We start from the raw sequence: 20,722 nt of genomic DNA, 5'->3' as shown, positions 1-20,722 counted from the left end.
AACAAACCAAAAATAAACCTGAAAATGGCAGCACGTTTGAACTGAAAAGTAACTTCCAATATTAAGAATCTAAGAATTCCATCAATAAAACATGAAACTTCTGCATAAAAATTATGTTTTGTGAACATGAACATAAAATACTTGATTTGCACTTAACTTGTCATGGAGTTCCACAAAGTTAAATTCCCCTTTACTGCCTAAGCAAAACGCTCTGCATTTCAGCAGTTCCTATGACCCTGGCAGTAAAGGCTCCTGCCGGGTTTGTATCACCTTGTTTCCTACAAAATTTGTTTCCTTTCTGTATGTTTCTGATAAAACATCATTTACTCTGAATGCTAATAAGAAAACACCATCTATCTACATTGCTTCCTGAAATTCAACTGCTTAAAGCTAAGCTACCCCAATTCTAACATTGGACCTACAAATACAATGTAAGGTCTCCTCCACATCACATATTACAAATCTGGCTTTACATTTTGCAAGATAAAAAACCCTAGAGAAATAACTCTCAATTTTTACTTTTGTTTTCTGAAATTTGGGTGTGCTGGCATGATTTTGCTGAAAGTTTACATTGGTACTGTTCTTAAAAGAAGAAATACAATTCTATTCAATTGATTCATAAGGAAATATCCAAAAATATTCACTTCTGTCATAATTCTTTATTTCCTCAATGAGATAACTGTATATAGTAGATCCTTTTGAATATGTCATAGATATTTTTGGTTGGATTTTTTTTAATCAAGTATGTAACTTATTTTTCCCTGCTGAAATCTACGACTCTGGCAGTCATATCTTTGTCGGAAAAGAATTGTTTTAGACTAACTGTTCATTGCTTCCTCAAGCCTTCTCTTCCCCCTTACAAAAATTAACTTGTCAAAAAGCAAAAGGATGGAAGGGGAATGACACTTCACAGTTTTTTCCTTAATAAATATCTCAAGAAAGAACAAGCAGAATCAGGCAGTGTTAAAAATGCCACAGAGCTGTTTGTGAGGCAACAGAGGAAGAGTTCCCAATTTTCCTCAGGTTCCTGTTGAAGCCAGTGGTTCACTAGTCTTGTTTATAGCTGGTCTATGTGCTGATGAAAACTGTGTAATACCGAAATAACACAGGTTTTATACCAGACTCCAAATATCATAACAGTCTAATGCAGGATTATAAAATCTCACCTTTTTAAAAATTCTTTTTAGTATTTCACCATTTCAGACTAATCTTTCCTCTACCTTATTTATCTTATGTTCACCTACAAAGAATAATCTCCAAAATTTCTTTTAGAGAGAGTTTGGGCAGTATGCATGTTTTTGAGACAAATTCTAGCGGTGACATTTTATAATAATGAAAAGTAAATTCCAGTCCCACCAATGTTTTATACTTTTTAAACAGACTGATTATGTATTTATCTTAAAGGATTTCAGAACCTTTTTTCTTGTATTACTAAGTGTCAAAATTGGAACATTTCCAACCTCACTAAGCTATTGCCCTAAGGAATTACAATAAGTCATAGTCAAAAACTAGCATAAGAACAAAGGTCCCTACTGACAGAGGAGTTACCAGTAAATTGGGGTGGTTAGAAATATTCTAAAGACACACTCCATGAGTCTGTTTTTATAAAGCAGAAAGTATCTTCAAGATGGCAAACCTGGCATGCAAGTTTTTTTAAGATTAGCATTGTTTCCCTACGATATTGCTGGAAAGTATGCCAATAGATTATGCAGCAGAAACCCACCTTCAGCACCTCAGAACTGCCAAAATTTTGTCTGGCTTCTAGTACCAGTGGAAGTACTTGGAATTCCAAAAAGGGCATATCATTTTGGTGGAGGACTTATTTGTAGGGTAAAATGTGGTGAACCAAACCAAACTAAGACAGAAACATTATGAGCATGAGAATTTTTTTGATGACAAGCTTTTCTGATGTAAATAGGGTTTAAATAGTCAGTGTAAATTGTCTTATAACCAAACTGCTATAGACTGCAACAGTCTGGCAAAACCTCCTCTCCTGAGGTGGGATTACAGGGACCAGGCATGATTGGCATGAAGTATCCATTATATCTGGATGCTGACAATTAAATAAATTTTAAAAAGTCTTTGTTTTTAAAATTGTGTGGTCCACAGAATAGACTCTCATCACAAATGATCAAACATAGAAATTTAAAATGATTTTATAATATGGTGAATAAGACAATACTTTTTAATGCCTTTCAAACAACTTTAGGTTTCTGGCTCTGTAATGTCCCACTACTAACCAAAGCCTAGTTTACGTGTACTCATCCTACAATTAAAGGATTTTTTTTCTTCATCTTTTTGCTAAGCATCTATTTTTACCTACCATGCAAACAAAATCAAGCTACTCTGAAAAGTAAGTTAAAATGTAAGGAAAAGTATGAGGATAGTACAAAAGATCAAGGGTACAAACAGAACAGAAACTGGCTCTTGCACAAAGTACGGCTGTCAAATTTAAATATCAGGTCTGAATCTAGAGTTTCTAAATTAGGACACTCAATTTTTCTCTTCTTCTTTCACTAAATGAGTTAAGGCTAACAAAACATTCTCTGTTCATACTGGGAAGACTAAGCAGGCATCGGTGCTATTTGGCATTTCAAAACCAGGACTTGAAATGGCTGCCAACTTCTCTTATTTTTCCACTGCCTAACAATTCCTGTATTAAAAGCAAGCACACCCCCACAGCCTTGTTTTTGTAGCTGTAATTTAGAAAAAATTGATATTTTGGACTCAAAAAAAATACTCTTAAAAATGTCCAGAAATTATGCTGTAAAATATTCAGATTACATATAATATTGTAAAGATAAGGAAATGGAGAGGATACACATAAAGAAGCTCCTTCAAGTGACAACAAAGTATACAATCCAGGATGTATTACTTGTGCCTTTAATTTAAACTTATTCTGATTCTTTTTCTAAATTGTTTATCATACCTGAGATAATTTATCGGCACATGGTGTTACAACTGTGTTCTGGTCAATAATCTTCAATTGTATTAGTAGTATGTAGGAAACATGTTTTCCCAGAGAAAAGAGAGGGAAGTCTGTAAAACAACTTAGTTGATCAATTCAAATTTTAAACTAGAGCTCTCTTTCATTTATGTATGAAAAGAAAAAGAGAAAAATCACCTACTAGGCTAACTTCAGCCAACATTTTCTTTTTACAGAAATTAAAACTGTAGACCACACAAGAGGGTAGATCTCTAATAGAAACGTGTTTGTCACTTAAAAAATGTACAGATAACAAAAATAATGGTGTGATTGCAGTACAGGATTTACCTACAAACATGATGGCCATGCTATTTTCTAGATGTTTTATAGATTGATGTAGTTAAACACTGATAGATAGGTAGAATATGCTTGACTGCTTTGGACACTACAGAAATAATTTGAACATATCACAACATTTTATCCACATACAGTTCCTCAAAAAAAAAAACAAACCTCCACCCTGATTTTTAAAATAAACCAGAATGATGATGACATAATACAGAAAAAACTTGAGACGACTTTCTGCAAGTGAGGTGATCCTGTTTGTCCTGCAGGTTATTGATGAATAATAATATAGAATGGAAGAAGTTCATGTTACTGCCATAAGGGATCACCAAAAAGTAAGAGGGAGGGGTATCTCCTAAACACTAGCAAATGGAATTCAGGGATTGGACAAGACACTAAGCTAGTTCTAAAAATAAAGAAAAGCTCCCAACCACAAGTAAATGCCATTCAAGTGATCATGCAGTGCTCAAGAGCTCCTGGTTAAACTTTCATTCTCATAGGAATTCTCATAATACTTTTTTTAATAGGTAAAATAACTACATATTCATAAGCCTATTTCAATTAATTACATTTCCAATAAAAAAAACATTTGTATAGGTAATTTCTTGCAATGAATTATAGTACTAGAGATTGGTTAAATATACTCCTTACATGCAATAACTTCCTGGAAGTATAGGGGGAAAAGTGCTTTTCCACAATTAATAATAGAAATAATTGTTAGGGAAACCTGGGTGACTGGAATATAAAAATATCATGAGAAAAATATATTTTACGTTAAGCTTAAAATGCTGGAATGAAGAATTATTTTGTAATATTATTTTAATTAAGAGCTGCGTTTTAAAATGTTCCATATTACAAAGCTAGAAGAATTTAGATAACCAACTAGAAGAATTCGTTAAAGTTGTTTGGCAAGGCAAGCCATAAAGTTAGTACAATAGTCTCCCCACCCATGGCTCACAAAATATGTGATCAAGCCCAAATGAAATTTGCATGTCTAATGATTAGAAGTATGTATTTAACTTCACATTCCTTATTTTTCCCTGAAAAGAAAATTACTGACCATTTTCACAAATGCTGCTTGATACAGTGATGCTTGAATTGTCTTGTCACTAACACAAAAAGCCTCAGAACAAATACCAAAACCCAAAAAACGCCCCTTAAACCCCACAACAAAACACCCAGCAAGCCAAAAGAAACAAAAACACCCCATAAAAAAAAAAACCCAAAACAAACACAAAGGGGGAAACAAGGGAAACAAGCCGTGAAACAGAGGAGGAAGAAAAGACATTCCAAGAGCTTTTGGTCACTGCTTCTTTCAAACCAATATTTCAGAATTTAACCTTCCTGCTAATAATTCCAGAGCAAGTGAATAGTGTTATCCACAAGTAAGATAAGGCTGTTTCCTATTGAGGAAAAGAATTTGAAGTTCCTCAGCCCTATTAAACTGCACCACCATTAATAAAGAATAGAAGAACGTGTATGGTGACATGCTAAAAAAATAAGATAGACTGTGTTTCTGTCACATAAGTCAACCGAGACTGTCTCCATTGTCCCAGCATTACATTATCTCCTTTTTAAGTTCAGCATGCCCTCTAAACCTGTTCACATGCTACCCCTGCTGTAAGTTTGAGGAGAGAGTCAGAAAAAAATCCCTGCCACTATCATTTACATGCACTTTTGTAGACTAGCTATTATAATAAGGTATTTTATAACTATTCCTTACTAATACCATCAGAGGGTTAACTTTTGAGTGGACAATAACATTTTGTAAGAGTCACCTTAGGCAGGCAGGAACCTTCAATCCTTACACCTGCATCCACCGTGGAGCATATAAAACACCCTCACTTTGGAATTTTTTCATACAGAACATTTAGTACACAAAACTATTTCAAAAATATCTGAAAAGAAGTACTGCTTTTACCCACTTTTAAAAAATAATAAAACATTTCTGCTAGAATCTTACCTGTGCCTGCTGAACACCACCTATGCATTTCTTCTCTGTTTCTAGGACAGTAGATTTCAACTCTGAATTTGAAAAGAAGATACAGATTTTAAAATTATATAAATAAAAAAATGATTGATCTTTTAAAATACACATTAAGAAATTCATGAATGGAGTATAAAGTTAAAAAGAAAAGAATGGTATTGTCCCACTTTCCAAATTATCCCATAAATTACCTGTCCTTAAAATGGATGATTCTTGCCAACTATGTTTTCCTTTCTTTCACTACCTCAGAAATTTGAAAACTCCACAGACATAGGTACTAATATAGATCTTAAAAATAGATCAAAACATAAGACACTCCATAGCTAGATCCTATTTCTTATTTTAAAACCAGATTACTTTTCTGACCTTAAAGAACTACATTGAGTCTCAGTTTCCCAATAGGAAAAATCAGGAAAAGGAAAACAAACAAGCAAACAACTCCACAGCAGCTACACAGTGCAAAGATCTCTAATCAGTTTAGGAGCTACAGCTAATGATGTCTCTTTACTCATAGCCCAGTTATTTACATATAACAAGAACAGAAGTATTTTTCTCTACACCTGCCCAGAGACTATATGTGTGGTGTCCTTCCTGTATTTTTAAAGGTACCACTATTCAACAGGGAAATCTCTTGACCATTTGCAGAAAGAGTGAAACAGCTGTGAACTAGAGCTTCTGGATTCATTTTTGGACACTTGGCCTCCTCACAGCTTTCTGACAATCCCAGCTGTTGGGAAGTGAGACATACAAGGAAGAAGTTTCATTGCAAGTGTGAGTTATGTCACAAGGCTTGAAAATTTACAATCCACAACTTTTTTACCTGGCTGTGGATAAGCTGCACCTAGCAATAAATAACTAATCATCTAGATTTTAGATTTTTCTATGTTTGAGAGAAATGTTAGTATCTGTTTGATCTTTGCTCACAACAGATTTATTCTATGATGATTTTCTAGTATTAGACATGCACCCATAACACTGAATGTTTTCTGCCATTCAAATTAGCACAACTACCTCCCTTACATAAAAATGCTTAAGAAAATAGGACCAGACTGCTCCTATGTATTGGTCAATATTAAACAATTTGACAGGATTATCTAGCTTATTTTTACCTCAGAAATGTTATCCTTCTAAAAAGGATTCTAAATATAAGCTGAAGTCACGGTGATCTGAGCAGTTAATTTTAAGGTTAGTCAGACAAAATTTGGAAATAAAATCTAATTCCAGCAGAACAACCCTTTTTGTTAAGCAAAATGAAAAAAAAAAAAACAACCCAAATACTACCACCACAGTTGGAAAAAAAAAGATTCAGGAAAAGAGTGCTGTATGAGAAATGAAACCTTTCCTTTAAAGCAAATCAAACAATTTTTTTTTGTTTGGGTTTTTTTCTGTTTTTTTATATACTTTTTTTTAAGAGACTAACTTAGATTTCAGGTAAACCCAGACTGGTATTTAGTGGTCTGAGACTGTTTCATTTTGCAGAAGTTAGATAATCATTGAATGTCTTCACAAGTGGTTAAACAGCCCCATGGGAGATGGGATGATTCGACTCTAGTGCCTGCTTACTTGCCTTTTCCTGTGTGTCGAGTAGTGTCATCAGCAAAGAATTAAAATAATTGAATTTCAAATATCCTGTTGACTTTAGATTCAGGCAATGTGCTGAGATGTGATAATGGTGGAATGAAATGCCATAAGAAGAGACAGGAAGAGATTGGGTGTTCAAATAGAAAATTAGTCCCATACACATTGATCTTACTGTTGATGTTGGCCCATTTTGTCCAAAACCTTAACTGAATCCAGAGCTGGAAAATGCATTTAGTATAAGTATTTGCTGACTTGAACCCAAATTCATATTAGATATTTCCAAATATCTGTTTTTAAATAAATAACCAACATAAAATTCACCAAACAACAATAATTAACCTGACAAAACCCACTGCCCCAAAACCCCAAAAACTCCGAACCGCTCTAACAGCCCCTTTCACACATCCAGCAATGCTTCACATGTTACAGAGCATACAGGAACACCATTAAATACAAACTACACTAAACAGATGATTAACTACCTTGAAAAATTTTGTCGCTTGCTTTACTTAAAACTTGAAGGCCTACTACCTTTTCTAATGCTAATGTATACAATAAAAACAAAGGTTCTGTAAACACATCCTGCTGCATCCTCTCTCAATAAATGCTTTTGTCTAAAATGTATGTTTTTTTCAGGAGCTATTGCTTATAATGGTGGTCTCCTTAATCCAGACAGCAATAATTATATATAAAACAAAATACAGCTGCCCTGCACATAATAACTTAAACCTTTTTAAAAATATTTGTCCCCTACACACTGCAAAGATGTAAATACACAAAATAATTTAGTTAAAAATTTTGAGGAAGGTGTTTATCCTCAGGTTTCACATCACTCACCTCCAGGTTCTTCCAAATGGCAAGCATGTGAACAATTAAAGAAAATTAAATTATTCATCTGCCTGAGTTGTATTCAAAAGAATTATAACTTTTCCTTTTCCTCCATGTCCTACATTGAAAAATCACACCAAAATTTCAATAAATCTTAATAACTACTTATATAAAACTTATAAAAACTCCCAATACATATTTTTTCACTTTATTTCTAGCTCTATTTCTTAATACTTTTGCAGGTTTTTTTTTTGAGAGGGCAGTAGCTGAGATAAGGAGCAGACAAGTCCTGTACATGTTACATCCATGTAGTAGGTGCAATAAATAGAAAAACATAGGATGAAAACAAATCACATACAAAATGAATACATTTTAAAATTATTACTATTGTCCTTTTGATAGAAATACACTTCTAAGTGTATTTTTAAATTTCAAAATATTTTATGTTATCAACATTCTTCTAGATTTTAGAGAAATTAAACTCTTGTTGACTTACACCAACCTCTGCTGGGCTAAAACCTCAAAATAATTTAATTTGAAATTCACCATTTGTTTTTCAAATGCACAGTATGTCATAAATAGTGCGATCACACATCCATAAGGTAAGTCTCCCAGCTGAGAAACACAACTCTCAGAGTAGATGGCATTGAATTCTACTCCTACATATGGCAGCACTTCCATTGAATACAGCATAAAACAGGAGATCATTGGTTAAAACTTGGACTAGCTCAACAATCCAGCTCTGCAGAGTTCCACACTCTGAATTACATCAGTGAGATGGATGCAGAAATGTGTGCTTGATCTCCAATAGAATTCCTTTGGTAAAAGGCATAGCATTAAACAGAAAAATACAGCAGTATTCCATTTTTGTTGGCATCACTTGTTTTCCTTGTGAACAGAGAAATAAGTGGTACCAGTAAAAGTAAAATGTTGCCATGGTAAAAGGTGTCTGTGCAAGAAATAGTTCAGTCATGTTCCAGAGGAAGTGGCAGAGAAGTCCCAAAGAGAAGCAAATCTGAAATTAACTCCACCCAAAGCCTACAAGTAATACAAAGAGATCTGTTGGAATAATGATTTAACTCTTCAACTCTGAGCAATGAAAAGGAAGAGTGGAAAGGAATGAAAAATTTGACAATACTCAGTGGCTCTCCATGGACAACATGGGAATGAATGCAGTCTACAGTTTTGAGAGTTGCTGAATACTAATTAATGGAAAGCAAAGCCTCCAAGAACCTGTGGTATTTATGGGTCAACACTACTAACAGAAAACAGGCCTGAAATCCTCTTCTAAATTTCTTTGTCAACTACAAGGGAGGTTTTTTTCTTGCTTGGTTTTAATTGTCAGTGTCAACAAAGCTCTTAAAGAGCGTGAAGAAGACTGCAGAAATTCATCTGGTAGCATAACCTCACAAATGTTGAGGTAAACTGACTTTGTAAACAAGTCCTTGTTTTGTTTTTTCAGATACATTTTTCCTACCCCTCTGTCAGCCCAGGACTGCTGAATCTACAAAGGAATATCTTACACCACTTTAATAACTTTAAGTGTAGCACCAGTCAGCTTCTGAAGTTTTCATATTTTTAAGAAGAAAAAACTCATATCTCATAGCTCTGAAGGTATGTATACTGGAAAAGAATCAATATCACAGCACCTGGCAAAATCCATTATTTAACAGATGCCAGGTACACATCTTGGTTGCTAACAAAAAGAATGCATTTTTGGTGAATATTTTTTATTAGATTCATACTAGCTGACATTATTTCTGATGTTAATCCAAGATTCTCAAAACCAGGTGTTTGTTAGTAGCTAAGATACTAAGTTTATATTTCAGATTCTAAAACACAGCAGCCTCCTATATCTTATACATTTATCTTCTCTGTATCCAAGAACTGTACCTTCTCCTGAAATTTTGAGCCTTTGTTCTTCATCTGGAGGTTTGGGTGGAGGCCACGCAGATGGAATTCTCCTTGGAAAGCTTCCTTCAACATAATCTGTTGAATGTGTGGGTTGGCTAACTGCAGCCCAAGTATAAAGCTGGTCTTGCTGTGATTTAAGAAAAAAAAAAAAAAACGGTGGAAAAGTTCATATAGAAAGACAAGGTCAAAATATCTAAGCTTTTGTTTCCAGTACAAATAATTCAACATCCCCTGTATCAAGACAGACTTGGTTTTATGCTCTTCAGTCTGATAAAGACTTAAGATAAATCTATATTAAAATAGGTATGTTCATCAGAAAATTAAGCTTTTCATTTTCTACAACACAACAACATGTTAAGATACAGTTCAGCACTTTTTAAGTAAGGAACTCTTTGTGACTTCTGTTCTTACAGCGATAACACATTCTCTCCATCATGACTGCACTTCATCACATACAGCCAGTTTTATGGCTTGGAGGGAATATCTCTCTCCACATCATACATAATCATTTTACACCAAACACACAAGCAAGGAAAATGAACAGAATTATTTCAGCAGTAATTAAACTGATAGATGCACTCTTTGCAGCCCTATTTTTATAATTTCTACTTTACTATTTTTAGAAAAACAGGTAAAAAGGTGGATTTTCTTTTGGAGTAGAAAGAAAAAAACACCAAACCAACAGCTAAAGGTATTCTTAGTCCTCTGAGCTCAAATCAGATTATATCCATATTGCTCAACAGCTTTGAGTTTGAGTCTATGATTAAAAGTAGGACACAGAGTTTCTGATGAAAACTAGGGCAAACTTATGATTTAAGCTAACAGCAAGATTTTAGATGACCACAATTCAAGCAGTTATTCTTGTGACTCCTAGTCTGCATCAACATGCACACCTTGTGATCAAACCTTTATAATACTGTTAATTCTATAGAGATCATTCACAGCAATTGCACAAGTAATCTAGCAAGTGATCTGGAAGACGCAAATGCAGCACAAAACTAGAAAAAAATACCAAGTCACAGGATGAAAACACAGTCGTGATGTTCATTAGACTTCATTCATTCTACTGCCTGAGTAAAAGCTAAAATATTTCATTTTTAGATTAAAACTTTTTTTTTTAATTTGACAGATAATGAACTTTGAAGAGAAATGCAGGAGTAAGAAGAAAATGGTGCTTGGTTTTGGGATAATCACTATTCTATGTGACTAAGTTTCTACTTGCCTAAAAATAAATTGTTGTAAGAGTAAAAATGTTCTATTGGGAGCAACTTACTTGGAACAGACAAAGGCTGGTAATAAAGGAAAAACCTCTGCTTTACAGAGGGTGCCTCAGTCAGGGTCAAAGGAAGCTCATTAGATGTTCCCAGTAAGAAAACCATGGCAAAAATCCAGGCACGTACATTGACTTTAGATAAAGGTAAAAATAAATGGATAAAAAGCTTAATAAAAAAATAATATCAGGTTCTTTACATACCCTGAAGTCCATTATCCTTGAAAAGCCCATCCATTAGAGTAGCATTACTATCCTACTCTATTTGGACATCTGAAAAGGCTTGATTAATTCAGTCCTTTGAGTCACTTAATTCTTTCCCTTTGTCTATTTCCAGCTTTTTAAAGGATATGTGTTTCTGAGTTTCTGCCCAATTTCCAATACTGTTTGAGTAAGAAGGAGAGGGAGTCCTACCTGTACATGTTGTGTGAAGAAAAAGTCCTGGATTTTGCTATTAGTCATGTTTCCGCACCATTTAAATCTCAATTAAAAACACAGAGGAAAATAAGACTTGAAAAGTAATTGAGAAAAACAAGAACAATTTTTTTCTTGCCCATTCTACCACCTTTTACAGTCCAGGGAACACAGGGAAGAACATGCTCTGCACAGGGTTAACTGACTAAGCACAGATGACTTTCAACAGGATTACATGTACGGTTGTAGGGCAGTAAAACAAATGACAATTAGGTAATGTTGACATAACATAAATGAGGAGGACAAACAGTTAAACTGTTCCTGGACATGACATTTCACCATGCCAATTCTTGAAAGATAGAATAATTTATCAACAGATTCTTGAAATAAGATTAGTCTACATGAATCAAGATGTATTTAAAAAAAAAAAAAAAGAAAAGCTGAGATTATTGTACAGATGGTATACATTATGAAGCTAAGAAAATATGAAGTACCTATGTTCTTGCTGATATAATTTACAGCATATAAAATATAAGCAGTTATAAATTAAAACATCACACAACTTGGTAAAAAACTCTTAATCCAGCATGGGAGCTTTGTTTGTGAGTATAAAAGACAGTATTTATTGTTTGCATTGCATTTGAGGGAGATTTCTTTGTTTTCTATTCAGTACAGAGAAGGACAATAGAATAGACACCTCATATGATGGAGATTTATAGATGTAAATGTAGATTTTCAAAAATGCTATGGACTTGCACTATAATGAAAGCATATCCATATAAACAAGGTATTTAACAATAACTACCTTCAGATTACTTGCAAGCTTATAAATGCTATTTAAAATATTAAAAACCCTCATGCCCTCATGACAGAAAGATAGTCTGGATGGCAAGTTGATAGTCCATAAATTACACTTTAAAAGGGAAAACATTAACCCAGTCTCTACTTTCATGCCCTTCCAAAGATGCAAATCATTTGAATATCCTAATTCCTATGTACTGAAGCTATGGTCCAAAACCTAATCCTCTTTATGTTTTGTCTTTAACTCCTTTTCAGTTAATATACTAACCCACCTAATTTCTCCTTTTTTAAATCTGATAATGCCATAAATATGCATGATTTTTAGAACTGTTTGAAGAAAGAAATATGCAGTTCTGTGATGCTGAAGTCTTGTTCTAGCAAAAAAAAACAAAATAATCCAAATTAAAAAAAAATCTGATTTGTTTTTAGTATTAATGATTACAAAGCAATCATCCACGAACCTAGATTTCCACATTAAAAATTTTCTCCTTTAATCTTTTTATTTCAGAGGCAATTTTTACTAAATATCATTGTACATACAGTCAGTGAATACACTTACCGTGATCAAGTTTTGGATACATCTGGAATTTCCCCTTCACCTTGCTCAGACTCCACTATTTAGTCTTTAAAGCATCTCTTTTGAGGGAAAAAAAATCACATACATGTCCTAGTAATAAATGATCCCAGTCTTATTTATTCAGGCTCATATCTTCAAGCTGTCTGAGTCCAGTGCACTAAACATGATGTCAAGAAGAGTTCTTGTTTCCACACATCCTTACACAGCACTTTCCACTGGTTCTTAAAAGTGCAGAGCATCTGCACATGGGCGAGGCAAACTGCCTGCAGGATCTGATGGTACCTAATCAATATACATTTTACCACTTATAGATGCTAGCACTTAGAATCACAGAGTCAGGTCTGTAGTTTAACTCACTCTCTTCCCAGACAGCTCTCAGTATGCACAGAGGAGGGCTTTTTGTTATAACTTTTAATTCTCTGGTACCACAGTGTTACACTTCAACTATGTAACAAGTTAATATCAAATATTCACCTCACTGCTCGAGCTGAAGATTCTTTCTGGCTCATCTTTAAAAATGGAAATGAATGTTGGAAGCTACTCAAAGAAAGGCCCCTAGCAAATGCCATGTGGCTGGTCGACCCAAAAGTAGGGCCATGAGTTAGACCTGCAGCAAACATCAGAAGTCATTCTGGTGGGCCTGGACCTTTCAGAAAAAGGGTCACATGTTTTTCTCACAGAGAGACCAGTTTTGTTCACTGGGCCAGAGACTGAATTACAGATTAGTATATCCCTCCCTGCAGGAATATAATATGCAACATTGAATGCATGCTATATTGCTCCTGGAGATATGCAGGTAGTACAACCATCTGCTCAATGTCGTTTCAGTTTTTAATCAGCTGTTTGTCTGCTTCCAGCTCAAAGAACAAAAACAGCCATTGTGAGAAAGGCTTAAAAGATGTATAGGAGATGGGGTTGAAACAGCAATAGGTGTATGCACCTTCACCCCACATGGCTGCAAAAGCATGAAATAGCAATGTGAGGATCAAGGGGGAAAAAATCTTACCAGACGTATTAGAAAATTCTCAAGGAAAAAAGCCAAAGCAAAGTCAAGGTGGGAAAGGTGAGGCAGTACAGCAGCACAATACTGCTAGTATTGGGTAGCAGTAGAGGGAGAAAGTATTTTAGCAGTACCTTTGAACTTTCTTACATGACGGTGCAATGGTACTATGAGCCTGATGGTTACTGTATTGAGCTGTGAGGTAATAGGGCTCTATTTTGCAGAACTTTTTTTTTTTAATAATAAACTTGAAAATTTTTTCACTAGAAGTATAAACATTCAGAGTTATCCTGAAAAGGGAAGAACAGTAGCATTGGCATGTTCTGAGGCAAGTATCAATGGGCCAGGAGTAAACACAGAGCAGAGATTACGAGAAGGTTCCTACTCATCAGGTCATTCTGGATTATATTATTTCAGTGGGAAGAAGTTGAAGAATTAAGAGAGGAAAAAGTATAACTGCATTTAAGACGTAATGAGATGAACTCATAGAGGAATTCCATTTTATGTTACTTGGGATAAGAAGGGACCAGACTCCACGTCTCAGAGGTGTTTTCCAGGCTAAGAGCTCCAAAGAGTTTGTCCAAATTTGTAAATAATTTCTTGGCATTTCGTCTGTTTCAAGTGTGTGGAAGGAATTAATTTTTTTCCCATTCAGGAGGTTTAATCATTCTAGTATTGTAAGCATACAGCCTCTAAAATGAAAGAAAGTCAACTGCATGTTCTCCACTGCATACAAAGAGTTAATTACAGAAGCAAGGCTTTAGTTTGAGAAACTAGAGCCAGACTACCTCAAAATGCTCTTATCAGCAGGAGACTGCTTTATTTTAAGCAGCTTTTTAAATAAAGAAATCAATACTTTTAAGAATGGGGAAAGTGGTTTACTTTTTGAGGACAGGTTCAGTAACAAAGCTCTGTCTTGCCACTGACAGAACCAGAGCAGTGATTAAACATGGCCCTTGACTTGTGCTGCCCTGGGCTGCACTAGTGAGCACAGATGCTTTCCAAGGTTGAAAGCCAGCAAGTCCTTCATAATACTGTAATGTATAGCTGAAGCAGCACTTTATCCTCATGAACTAAATTTGTTACATAAGCATTTTACTTGAGTCAAAGGGTTTGTTTCTTTTCAGAGAACCAATGTGCCTCAACAATGAAGTTAAAAACACTTCAGTTGTCAAAAATCATGAAACATTTATTTCCCATTAAATGACTTCAGCCTCCTCAATGAAAGAGAAAAAACATGTTTGATCCCATCAAACTCCACTCAGGATTCAACACTAAATCCCAGGAGAGGCAAAGAAAGCCAATAGCTCTGCAGTTAGAGCTCTCACTGGGAAAGGAAATCAGGAAACTAAATTTCAGATTTCCACATCTATTATCATTCTGTTACAGTGTTGTCTTGGTCTTCCTGTTCCCCAGTAACTTCTACATTTTTCAGAGCTGAATAGGCTCAACTGGTGAGCTTACAGTAAACTTTCCTTGGAAGAAGGAACAGTGGCTAACCTTCAAGAAAACAGGTCAAGACCTAGCTTCTCTACACATCCAACTAAAACACCCACTTGGAAGGCCACATCCCAAGACCACCAGGTTATCAGCTACTACTGATAGGACCTGAGGGTTTGCCTTCTCATTGACTCATCAGAAAATCTAAGCTGAGACAAGAAGCTTCTTCATCAGGAATTGTTTTCATTTATACTGACACAGTTCTTCCACGAGTTTGGAGTCTGAAAAATTTGAATTATGCAAATCAAACTGCTTACTTAGAAAATTTCTCTATGCAATTTGACAATGTAATTTTTACTATTGTAAAAACTCTCTTTGAAAGAGATATGGAATATATATGCAAATTCAACCCTCAATTTATTTGAAATTCCAAGTGAGAAAAGGCAATTTTTTTATGACTGACATTCTGAAGAAAGAGAACTAACCTACTAAAAGTCAGAAAATATAAATATATCTTGAGGTGACAGGCTGACCACCACCTTCATCATATGCACAATGATACTAAAAAATTTAAACAGTTGCTGTAAACTTAACATTCAGTATATGGCTCTTGAGGCAGTTCTTCTGAACAACAAGCAAGTTATCAACCTTCATTGCCAAAAAAAACAAACCCTGAAAACCTAGCAACATCCTACACATAAAACATCTATGTTGAAAGTGCATATAGTGGCATCACCACAAGGAAACAGAAAAAATAAAGAAAAAGAAGAAAAGAGTAAAAGAGTAGAAGACCTCAGGGCCTGAGCAAACAACAGTAAAATGATTTTTTTTTAAGAATGGAAGTAGAGAAGCAGCATAAGAACAATACTTTGGTGCAATGATCAAAAACTGTTTGCATTGTATTACACTCAAGAACATTCAGAATTGGTCACCACAAAAGACAAAGTGCCACTAAGTGTGACTGGACAAGGGAAGAGGAGACGTGGGGGGCTTTGATTTGGCCAATATTTGCTGCTGTGGTAACTTACACTTGAAACAAAGATTAAGAAGCAGATTAACCATCTGTTTTCTCTGCTCTAGTCCACATTTTTCACCTGTTCACTTTTGAAGTCTTATTCACTATCAACTCCAATGTATTATGATAAAATTGAGTACTCCAATATACTGCTCTGATAAATACTGCTCTGAGATGGGACTATATTCAGTCTTACTTATTATATACCCAAGCATTGAAAGCATGCTTGAAAAAATGCTGCACGCATTGTTGCCAGCTATGTGCTGCAGTATAGAATTAAAATTCTCCTAGCTGATTTCAGTACTTGGGAAATTTCTTTGGAAACTGATCACTGGTATCTGCTGTCTCTGTCTTCTGAGAAAGGAGTCTATTTACAATCTGTTTTCCTACCAATTTTCAGACTGATATCAGCAGTGCAAATAAGTTAAAATTAAGTCAAGCCTTCATGTCACTAATTTCGCTTCCTTCCGACTTGCGAAGTCCCACCATCTGCTCCTACTCAGCAGAAAGAAAGCAGCATCTTTATTTCCTTAGAAAGCATTTGCATTGCCACAGGTGGCCAGGAGATAATAGGAAAACAGCCATTTTTGCAGCATTTTCCATTCATGCTGTCTCTCTGCTTCCTTGGGGAAGCATTATTTCAGAAACAGATGACAGCCTAGTCAGGCATCATAACTGCAAATGGCAAAAGGGGAAGTGCCTATCCCAAACTGTCAAACATGACTGTATAAAATCACATCATAATACAGCAAAAAAAGATACCAGCCAGAAGACTTTATTTAGCCCTTTCATTATAGAATGTGCTGAAACTGTTAATAAATCAAGAAGGCATTAACAGCTGTACTCAACTGAGTAAGAGCATTAAATAGAAGCATTGAAAAGAGATGCAGAGATATAGCTGAGTCAAAATCAAATCACAAACAAGAAAGATGAAAGAAGATTATATTTTTTTAGTGCCACTTTTAAAGTAGTCATTACTGGACCCTTCAGTGTGAAATAGAGATTAAGTTCTTCAAACAAAGGAATTCATTATGAATATTAAGGTATGCGCAGTTTTCTTCTCAAAAGCACTTAGAAAATTATAAAAGAAAGCCCCTATCACAAAATAATTTTTCATTCAGAATTTAGGTGTTTTAAACCTAATGCTCAGAAACAACAGAAAGTTACTTGAAAAGTCTGTCAGAAGAAAAGTAGGAACTTGCTATGAAAGAAAAAACTGCCTGTAGGTTAATACTATACAACGTGAACTGGAAAATCTGAAACAGGAAGTCATAAGTAGGGACTACACATCCACAGTGTGTGTTAATTGCAACTACTTGATAAAATTCAAACATCAAGTACTGTCAGTATTTCGTAGCACTGAGCTGATAAAAAAGTTGCCTCATATTGATAGGAAAATGCCAGGTTCTTCCTTGTTTTGAACAGTTTAAATACTCATGAAAATATTTATAATTTATACACATTATTGATGACTCTCTGAAGAGACTTATCTTATACCTTTGGTGATTATTAAGAGAGGAGCCAAGCAGATGAGACCTCTACTTATTAAAGACCGTGATCCTCCAACAGGAAGGAAAAACTTGCCTGTTGTTACATTCGTGCCAAAGATGCACCCTGTAGACACATCAATTTCAGGATTATTTTACTCTACTAAGATAATATAATGAGGTACCATGCTAAAAAGCTTAAAACTACAGCTGCACTACATGTAGGAAGGTAGGCAGCTCTCACAGTGACAAGTGACAAGACAAGGGGCAAAAGCCTCAAGCTACTCCAGGGGAGATTTAGATTGGGTATAAGGTAAGATTTCTTCATTGAAAAGGTCGACAGGCATTGAACAGGCTGCCCAGTTGAGTGGTGGAATTGCCATACCTGGTAATGTTCAAAAGGAATGTGGATGAGGCACTTGGGAATATGCTTTAATGGTGAACATGGTGGTGCTGGGTTAAAGGTTGGACTGATGATCTTAGAAGTCTTTGCCAACCTTAACAATTCCGTGATTCTATGGCTTATGAATGGAAGACTTTTTCACAAGGCATTAATGTCTTGCATATCATTCACTCAGAAGATATTTTGTTTTAATTTGAATCTTTAGAAACCCTCTTGAATAACACACAACTGCTGAAGAGGGAGAAATTTAAAAGGCAATAGCTATTCAAAAGACAAGCAATTTTTTCAGAGAACATGCTTTCTGTAGGCTTTTACTAATCTATCTTTCTAAGTTGCCCGTTTACTTGCTCAACTTTATTTTTTAGTTAAACTCTCTGTTTTTATTTTATAAAATACTAGCAGAAGCATGAAAGACTAAAGATAGCCTGATGAGTAAGTTGTCCGGCATAAATGAAGCAATAATTAGCAGCCTCCCTTGCAAATGGGAAACTAGCAATAAGGGCAGCTATGTCTAGACAGAGAACCTGCCACTGAACATTCACTTACTCTTTAAGATGCTCTTTACATTGTAGGAGTAGGTAGGAAGAGCGATAACAAAAGCTTCCTCTGCCTCTTAATAGCCAAATCTTAAAAACACCAGTTCTTGTCTTTTTACATTACTTTTAAAGCTTTGTTCAACTTGTATTTTTCAGACTGATCTTTTATTCTGGGCAACTGCCATCAGCTGTTTCAAAAGAAATAATTGATAAAACAGGCCAAGATTGAACATGCAAGTTTTCTCATAAGTTCTTAAAACAGTTCTAAAATTTCTGTCCTTTGGGCTAATTTGACAAAAAGTTCAGAGATAGTTCACAAACATGTCATCTCCAATCATCATTAAAAGACCTGAGTAATATAAAAGCCTTTGGAAACTGGACACTATCCTCAGCATAAATGTGGTGACAGCTGTTGATTCTCTGAAGATTTGTGCTCTAGTTTAGAATTTTTTGATCCTTCATGTTTGCCATATATGAAAAAAGGTGTAAGCATCACATCCACAAACCATAGTGTAGACCAGAAAGTGCCAAGAATTTAAATTAAACTAAATTCTAGGAGCCATTATAAAACTAGCCCAAGAAACTAAGAGCTGTGAAAGGGGTCTTTACTCTTAATGCACTGTTAAATTGCAGCTAGACAAAAGGGAAGAGAAAGAAATAGGATCCAAAGAGAAATGAAAAAGAGGGCTTGAACTATTTTTTAATAGCCTACACTGAAGCCTGGAATATCTTGGGACTAAAAAAGAAAACCAGATCTCTTGCATTACTGAGAAAACAGACACAAGATTTTATAAACATTTCTAAGAGAGGGAGAAGTAAATGTGACCAGCAGGCATGAATAATAAAGAAAATAAGAATATAATCAAAATGTGCAATTGCAAATATTTCAAGAGATTTCAGCATTAACCATGTTAAATTAAATTCTAGAGGTCATCCAGAAAAGAGCATCAGAGGGAAAGAATAGGACTTTAAAATAATCTGTTTATATTCATCTCAAGCCATGAGCAATAGATCATAGAGTGAACAAAACTTACTGAATTGTTTTCATAAACTGTAACCTAACATCTTAACAAAATCAAGTCTGTGGGACCACACTAAAGCAAGAAGGGAATCATGGATTTTATTCAATTTAAAAAAAGTAGTACTTCAAAGTTCAGAAATACAAGGAGTAGGTCACAAAAGGAGAAAAGGATTCAAAGATGGGTTTCAGTGGAGAATGCATTGGAAATTCTGCAAAGAAATATATATTCTGAAAGAGTGACCTAAGAGACTTTACAAGCACCAGACTAAGATGAAAATCAAGAGAGGCAAAGAAGTAACAGCAAGGAACAGGCAAGCACCATGGAAGAACCTTCAAGAAGAAGGAAGGAAGGCCAACAAGGTGGCAGGGACCAGGACAGGGCTACAGGAGCTTTGCTGGGGACAGTTTCAGCTAAGTGAAAAGGATATCAGCTGAACTGGAGGCAATCCAAAACTGAATTAGGGGTCTGATGAACTCAGAGATGAACTAAGAATATGGGTCTGGTTCTGCTCCTAATTTTGGAGTAAGGTCAAAGAAGATGTACCTCCTAATTCTAGATGGGCAAAATTTAGTTATTAAGGCTAGTCCTTAATTAAGTCCTGATTCCTAAGTCTTTAAAATAAGCTGTTAGGTCAACATCAAAGATTTGCTCTAATGAATTTAAAAAATGCAAACAAACAAACAGGAAAAATGTGAATAGGAAAAAACCCCAAAGTACACACATAGAGAGAGATGCAAGAGCGGACACAAGTAACCAAACTTACATGTCCTTTTTAAAGTAATATTCACCATCACCATAATTTTTTCAAGCTATTTAATTCCCTAACATAACAATTAGAATTTATTCCTGTAAAATACTTTAAATTTACTCTAAGAAGCAAGGCAATGCCCAGTTTTCAAGTTCTCAGCCATTAAAATTTATACTGCAAGTTCTAGATATTTTTGTTTTGGAGAACATGTAATGAATAAACTGATAGGTGTTCCTGTACTGTCCTTGGGCACCAAGGCTGGAGTAGGAACATATTCCAAAACTCTGCATCAGCAGCTCTCAGCTCTGCACCATGTGGAATTCAATTATGGAGATCTGGTGCTCAAGACAGCTGTATGCTCCTTTGAAGTAGGATGAACTACTGGTTACATAACAGGGCTGTACACCAATTCTGATATTGTTTTACCA

At 35.1% G+C, this 20,722-nt stretch overlaps 1 protein-coding gene across 2 annotated transcripts in view; it reads right to left on the bottom strand.

Annotated features, from left to right (window-relative positions):
- The window catches only part of FMN2 (formin 2), a 152,969-nt gene that overhangs the window by 113,661 nt on the left and 18,586 nt on the right, over window positions 1-20,722 (bottom strand). For both annotated transcript variants that reach the window (XM_036379618.2, XM_036379620.2), the window contains exons 3-4: window positions 9,561-9,708; window positions 5,235-5,296 (exon numbers count right to left, since the gene is read on the bottom strand). In XM_036379618.2, the coding sequence (XP_036235511.2) occupies window positions 5,235-5,296; window positions 9,561-9,708 (210 nt within the window). The remainder of the gene's footprint in view (window positions 1-5,234; window positions 5,297-9,560; window positions 9,709-20,722) is intronic.

This window comes from Molothrus ater, chromosome 3, assembly GCF_012460135.2.
Source record: "Molothrus ater isolate BHLD 08-10-18 breed brown headed cowbird chromosome 3, BPBGC_Mater_1.1, whole genome shotgun sequence".
Lineage (NCBI taxonomy): Eukaryota > Metazoa > Chordata > Aves > Passeriformes > Icteridae > Molothrus > Molothrus ater.
Note: the sequence above shows the minus strand (reverse complement) of the source record. Positions and strands in the feature narration are given on the sequence as shown.